The following is a 7,767-nucleotide window of genomic DNA, read 5'->3' as shown; positions in this document are numbered from 1 at the left end:
TACACCTTTCAGAATATACAGTGTACAAGATTTGAATATACAAATATGTTGTTCAGTCTGTCATACACTCTCAATTTCTTTCTAAATAGAAGAATTGAGAGAAAAGCATGTTTTGTCTTTCATTTATTTATTTTACCATAAGCATAAGCAAAAATATGCAGTAACTCTGAGGAGCAGCTGCCCCTGGTGGAATTTATTAGGATAAAACACATACCAGTGGATTAGATTAAATAGGGATGTATGTTTGTAAGGGCCCGTTTAGGAACTTTCGAAAACTGGATAACTCAAGCCTGAGGTGATAATTAATCATTCCTCAACTAGCTAAAAACATCTGGACTTTCCGGGCTTATCCTTTCTGGATATGGCTATGTTCACACACACGGCGTAAGGCTGGCTTAAGCATGGCATAGCGTACGCCTTTGCGTGTGAACTAGGCAGTGGCGTTGTTAAAGCCACTCACTACGCCACGTCCTTGGCGTTATTAACGCTACCTGCAGACCCCAGATTAGCTAACGCCACTGAGCTAACGCCAGTGATGCTTTAATGATTTCACCTCATTTCAAGAGATTGACCAATCACGATTGCAATATATTAGCTACTTTGGTCTCTTTCCTGTGCTCTCTATAAATGAAATGGTAAAGGGGTTCTTTTTCTATTGCATTTTACTTAGTTATAATGTGTATGATTTGATTGTGTTTTGTAAGATATTTTAACCTATTTAGACTGTCTATTAAAACCTGCAACACCAACAATGCTAGCTGAAAAATCAAAGTAAAATTGTTCATTTAAAATATGATAATCATTAAGTTCACTTCGAACAATTCACAGATTTAAAAGTTTTACTGATGCACTGTTAATTTTACTATCAGTTAAGAACCCGTACATTATTCAAAAACTATTCCCCAGCGTTAATATAGCGAACGCCGTTTGTGTGAACACTTTGGAATTTTAATCCGTGAATTAGCTTACACCTGGCGTAAGCTACGCCAGTCTTACGCCGTGTGTGTGTGAACATAGCCTATGTTTGGAGGGTTGGAGGCTGCCTCAGGCACAATAGCCCACAGCATGGTAGCTAGGTTCATATGGGATTATAGCCAGATGAAGTAGCTGATCTACTTGCCAAGTTAATTGGATTAAATCCACTAATCGCGTTCGACGTTAAGGTTTAGAGCGAGATTGACTACCAGAAATTCGGAAAACACATCACAGGAAGTACAATCGCATGGTGGGTAATTACTGTTGATTTTCGCGCGACTAGTTTATGCTAGATCGAGACTATAGGCGTAAGCTAGGCCTAGGTCTCGGCGGTTGATTAGACTGGCCGAGGAGTCCAACTGGAGGGTTTACACTGGGTTTTCCCCCAAGTATTTCGTTTAGTGCGTAGTAGTGTGGGCATGCCTATTTCGGGTCATTCCTTATTACATTGGCCGACCCCTTGCCCGTCCCACGAATAAAAACGTCTCTCACAGCCTTGTGTTCTGCTCTTAGATTTTTCAACTTTGTCACAACAATTGCCGATGTTATGCTATTGTGGCCTAAGTCCCGCATTCTCTCTGCCATCCTTTCGTGGACACCAGCCTTCTGACGATACAATTTATCTTCAACTTTTTCGGTGATTTCTGGCTCCCTCCAGATATCTATTAAATATTCCTGCGCATACGTCCAGAGTTGCCGTTTCTTTCCTGACTTTTCGGCCATCATTTGCAAAATAAGACTTGTTGAAATTAAAGTACACAGATCAGGGAGACTGCGTCAATTCTGAATGGTGTTTATGACAGTAACTAAAAAACGCGCTAACCAGCAAGCATGGAAGGTCACTTTGCTTCAATTTGATTGGTGCATTTGTGACCTGTGGCCACCCGCTGTTTAATTGTTTACTGGCTTTAGGCTGGATTAAGAAGTTAGTCGACATAAATTTACTCGACAGGCTTAGTCGAGTTGTGGCCTTCATCTCGCCATACTTGAGCGGTCATACTCAAACTTATGGCGAGATCATCTAGCTCATCCACTAAAATTATCTCGCCATAGTTGGATATGAACGGGGCTAATGTCAACTGACCTTACTTTTATGAGAAATATATTCAGATTAAGCACTTGAGTCTGCAATTTATTTTCATCCATGCCTTTGTACAGTGACATCGCTAGAGTAGTCCTCTCTTTATAAATTATATTATCCAATTTTTAAGCCAAAATATTAAGTTTATTTTTACAACGACATACCCCTATACACAATGGCTGCAGCTGAGCAGAGTTGGTGGACTGACGAAGTAGCCCAAACGTTAATTAACATATGGGGAACGACATCCATACAAGATGGTTTTGATGGAACCCGACGTAACATCGCTGTTTATAAAGAAATCGCATAGAAGATGCGGGAAATGGGTTATAACTTTACGCACGCACAGATAGTTACCAAATGCAAGCTGCGCAAAAAATACACCCAGGGAAAGTCAGGAAACCCCCCAACAGAATGGCCGTATTTTGAGATGAACGAAATTTTTGGCGATAGACCCATTTCTTGTCCACCACACACTCTTGACTCTTCATTATCAGCTCTGAACACTAGTGGAACTAGTAGTAAGTAGTAGTAGAAGTCCGTAGGCTATTTTTTTTCTTTGTTTTTTGTGATTTTCCCAGTTGGCCTAGGCTCTAGTTTCTAAGGCCTGGGTTTTTTTAGAATTGGTTGGAGTTCGCAACGTAGGAAAGGCGAGGTAATTCGTTGGGCTGAGGTCGGCAACGTATACACATTCAGAAAGATCGCATATCTTAACAGAACAGCATGCTGTATCGTGTATGACTGTGAAGTGTTATTGTTTACATGAAAGGCCTATGCATATTTTTCGAGTGATGGAACTTCCGGTCGGTATCCGAATAACTTGGGGTTCGTAAACGAACAATCTAATGACCTACCCTCTGGGCATTATGTCATTTTTGACTTATCCGGTTTCGTTGAAATTTCGTAAACACAACCTAAGTAAATGGTGTTTTAAAGAAACTAATTTGTTGTATTTTTACTATAGAAATTATAAAACATTGAGTCTATAAGACTCTTGATGAGTTGATTGTGTTGTTTTAAAAAACAGAAAAATGTTTTAAGCTACGGTGTATAGAAATACTGTAAACTCATTATTTCTAATTAACAATTTGCCCGCCCAACACGGAGATCTCTGTGTTTGGTAACGCAACGCTTGACTGCCAAACACGGAGATCTCCATGTTTCGGGTTTTTTAACAGTCAGATGGATGGGGTAATTACTGACATGTACTAACAATTTGAACATTATATTCAGTCTGGACCATAAGTATTTCACTATTTGTTTGTTTACATTAGCGTAAAGCGGTATTGATTTATTTTCACGAAATCGCGATTATCTTAGCTTTGTTGTACGAAATTGCGTAAATCTCCAAAAGTGAGTCATTTCATTTTACTGTTACGGGTCACAGATTGTGAGTAGAATAAAGTATTTTGTACCATTGTAAAGCTAAATTGTAGTTCTTGTACTGCTGTATTCAAGATAGTATAAAACATACTCCAAGTATCGAAATGAACGCCATCATGTCGGGATTTTGAATCTTGACACAATGGCAGGTATTTCGATACTTGGAGTATGTATTATACCATCTTATCTGAGATTAATCAGTGGACCTTTTGGTTTGTAGTATTTACTACATGTCAATCTGATCACATACTCACTCTCAACGAGCTTCGGAAAAGTGTTAAAATTTGCTATAAATTTTGACGGTGATGGATACTATTTTTTTAAACCCCTGGCGGTCAGAGTGTTAATATTGAATCCTCACTTCCTCTCTGACTTGTTGGTCAACTGATTTTAATATTGAAATAGTACTCTTTCTTTCATGCAGAAGGACCAGTATCACAGACTAAAAAGCCTCCTGAAGCAGATTTTGCTGCTTTTAAGCAGGAAAAATTGAAGGATTTTGCGCCATTGCACCAAGAAGGTGGAGGTAGGGGTGCTTCATCTTCACAAACTGGACAAGAAGGAACTTTGGTATTTGGTGACCAACAAACAGTACGTTTTAGCTCAGTGATGTAGATTACGGTAACTCCAGGAGCAAAATCAGAAGAAGAATCTCAATAATAATAATGATATTAATAATAATAGCAATAACAATAAAAACAGTAAATAATAATAATAATAATAATAATAATATTAAATGCATTTATTATGTGCCATTAAACCTATTCCGATTCCCACAAAAAAACATACATAACACAAAACTAAGATCCCAATAAAAATTATACTAAATAATTGAGAGATGACAAAAACTTCATTATAAATGGGGTACTATTCAATGTTCACAACTGGGCTAAACCAGCCTAGTTGCCAAATCTTTGTGTACAAAGTGATTACAGGTGAATGAATCTACACATCCAAACCCACCATAAAAACCATACAAAGATGTCCACCCACAATTTCCAAGAGGTTTTACTGTAATTATCCGACAATAAGAAAACGGTAGCACTTTATAGACTAGTTGAAATATGTATTGTCACAAGCTTTTGTGTACACAGTACACTTCTTCAGGTGAATGATAAGAGGAGCAACATGCAATCGAATATAAAAGGTCTAAAACAAAAGGCAAGTAATAAAAACAATAGAGGTATTAACATAACAATGAAATCGTTCCCTGTAGTGGGCAAAAAAGCCATCCGCTTAGAAGATTGGCGAGACAAATGGCCAAGTGGCTAAGGCAGAGGGCGCCGCAATCTATAGTTATAACACAATGGTTCTGGTGGTGGAACAATTCTTCTAGGATAAGGACTCTAAGCCGTAAGCCCAGTGTACGCATTTGGCTTCTGTGCACTTTAAGAACCCGCGAGAAAAGTAAGGGTACCCCGATGTATTGGTCCATTTTTAGCCCGTCATTATAGACAGACAAAAGTGTGCCTCTTGGCAGCTAATTGGACATGATGTGACCCTTGGGGGAGAAGGAAGTATAATACAGGCCTGTGTGCATCTCAGCCTAGTTAAAAGCTGCAAGTCACAGGTTATTCTCCTACCTTTTACAGCTTTATAGCTAAATCAGAATTGTTTCTCTTAATCCAACCAGCAAAATAGTCTATTTTGATTTTTTTAAATATAAATAAATAAATTCAAATAAACATCTTTTTTTTTTTTTAAGAATTCGAATGATGATAGAAAGGGTAGCGAGAAAGGTGATATGCCCAGAAAATCTGCTGGAAGTACTCAGTAAGTAAACCTCATTTACACTTGAAAAAATGCCAGTTCATGACCACTGTTCTGTGATTATAAGCAGAAGATTTGAAATTTCATTTACAATGATCAATTGCCACTGCTTCCATTGACTCGATTACTACCGTATATTCTCATGTATAAAATAATTTGAATATAAGATGACCCCTGAGTTTAAAAAGATTTTTGGACAATTTTTGTTTCACTGTCGAAATTCCTACTGTACAGTACCTTTAGCTGCAATTTATGGTCTTGATACCGCATCTAGCTGGCTAAAAACAGAGCCAAATGTAGGGCTAATCTTCCAAATAATACCATTTAATGGGCTTTAAAATGTTATAAAAACTTATATACCAACGTTTAAAATCGCGTTCATTACTAACAATTAGTAGCTTAATATCAGTAGTAGAGTAAATTTGTGTGTTATGGATAATCCACACATAAGACGGAGACAATTTAAAAATAAAAAATCTGTATGTTATGTTTGCGCATATACGACAATCCTCTGTTTTTTCGATTATAATTTGCAATTTTAAGCTTTGTCTTATACGCAAGAATATACAGTACGGTAGTCGCATACAATACCGGCTTTTTGATCAAAATTGTAAACACAAAATATTTATGAGACTGTCAGTACTCTGAAATTGGTCCTATGGTAAATATTCCAATAAGCTCTATCCTCAATTAAGCACCACAATGTTTATTAGAAATATATACTGTTTAAATAAAGGTCATATGATGCTTAATAGAGAGTGCATATTGTACATATTTTGATTCTTTTTATTATTGGGACACTATTAAATATTTGATTTCTTACAATAAATACTAAAGTTGAAACCAGTCAATTAGGCTTCATAAATACAGTAATTATTATTGTAGTAATACTGATTTTGAATGAGCACAAGCAAATGCAGCACTTAAGCCATCAAAACACTATAAAGTTTAACAATTACAGTATACTATATTCAAGAAGCAAAATATGTAATATAGATTTACACTCATTACATATATTACAGTAGGAATGTTTTCATTGTGTTTTGTTAATAGTATACATCTCTTTGTTTTTAGCAAAATAATTAAGCAATAGTGAATGCTTTAGGTATTAAACAAATATAATGAAATGTAAATACATCTAAACCATTTGATTAAAATATTCAAAACAAAATAAAAACATCATATGGTATCATTTGTATGACTAAATGTTGAAATTTTATAGCAAATTTATTTTCAGGAAAAAAGGAATGCATGTACCAAATGCTCTAAGGGACTTGAAGGAAGGAGAAATGATGACAATACATTTCCATTCAATTCTTGCACCTGAATTCCAATTCAATGGCGAAACTGATACAGTTTACATTCGTTTTGGTTCGAAAGACTTAGGAAACTTTCAATACAATGCCGTTAAAATGGTTCCAGTAAAGTAAGTATCAGCAGGGAAGAATCCAATGGGCGGCAGCAGGTTTTGCCAATACATACCAAAGCCATATATTGAAATATGAAATTTTAAAAAATGGCTTCTATGCTGTTGCGGCAAAAGCCAGCTACGTAGTCATGTTTACAGGTAAAGCACCAGTAAAATATTTAGTCCCCGAGTGGTAGAGTTGAAGCATTTTGGTAGAAGTGTAGTGGCTGAGTTATGATACTTTTTTGTTTTACATAAGTTGGATCTGCAAGGGGATATGACTTCTTCAGCTGCCGACACCTTCGGCTGCACGAGATTTATATGGAGCGCCAGTTGGGCATTTCTCCACACCGCATACTGTGGCGGCGTATGCCTAACTTTAAGCCTTTGCTAAACTAAATAATTGCTGTCATGTCGCACAGTAATATTTACGTATTTATTTTAGGTATTGTATGTATATAATAATTGCTTTCATGTACAGTATTATTTACTTATTTATTTCAGGTATGTGGATTTCTTTTTAAGTGTCTTACATTGAAGAATTGTAAAGCTTCAGTATTTTGTTTTACAGAACAGTATTGTTTAATTATACAATTTGAAACTGTAGGCCTATTCATTGTACAGTAATTCATATTTCCAGTATAAGTACAGTATAAGCTCCAGTGTTTTATTTATTTTGCAGTACAGTATCTTTATTCATTAATTTGAAACTGTATTCAATATTGTACAGTAATTCATCATAAATTAAAAGGTCTCTCCCTCCAGTATGTGATTTGTTAATAAGACTGGAACTTACATTTTCAGCTGACATTCAACGTTTAAGAAAGAAAAGCAAATTTCAACATAAGGTAATGTTTATTCACAAATATAATTATTCAGTGTACAGTTTTATGCATTTATACATCATTGTATATAATAATTAGCAGTACATAGTTGATACAGATTTACATTTGTTTTCATTTTAAATTAATTATTTAAATCTCACTTAAATCTGCAATATTAAGGCCTAAAGATGAAATGCAATTACTGTAATACTATCAATACACATTAAAACTTAATACAGTTGTAAGCTAAGCATTAAAACAATTATAATTAATTAAATTTATATATACAACTAATAAACTGATATAAAAATAGTACAGTACTACAT

General features: G+C 35.6%; 1 protein-coding gene across 1 annotated transcript in view; it reads left to right on the top strand.

Annotated features, from left to right (window-relative positions):
• Positions 1-2,231: 2,231 nt before the first annotated feature.
• Positions 2,232-7,767, top strand: part of LOC117110082 (E3 ubiquitin-protein ligase rnf213-alpha-like) — a gene marked incomplete at its 3' end in the record, with an annotated part of 17,735 nt that continues 12,199 nt past the window's right edge. Inside the window, exons 1-4 of the mRNA XM_033252668.1 lie at positions 2,232-2,334; positions 3,864-4,030; positions 5,145-5,212; positions 6,447-6,635. Of these exons, the coding sequence (XP_033108559.1) occupies positions 2,232-2,334; positions 3,864-4,030; positions 5,145-5,212; positions 6,447-6,635 (527 nt within the window). The remainder of the gene's footprint in view (positions 2,335-3,863; positions 4,031-5,144; positions 5,213-6,446; positions 6,636-7,767) is intronic.

This window comes from Anneissia japonica, unplaced genomic scaffold, assembly GCF_011630105.1.
Source record: "Anneissia japonica isolate Jap-2015-1 unplaced genomic scaffold, ASM1163010v1 scaffold287588_len240510_cov160, whole genome shotgun sequence".
NCBI classification, from domain to species: domain Eukaryota; kingdom Metazoa; phylum Echinodermata; class Crinoidea; order Comatulida; family Comatulidae; genus Anneissia; species Anneissia japonica.
The sequence above is the reverse complement of the archived record's forward strand: the minus strand, read 5'-3'. Positions and strand labels throughout refer to the sequence as shown.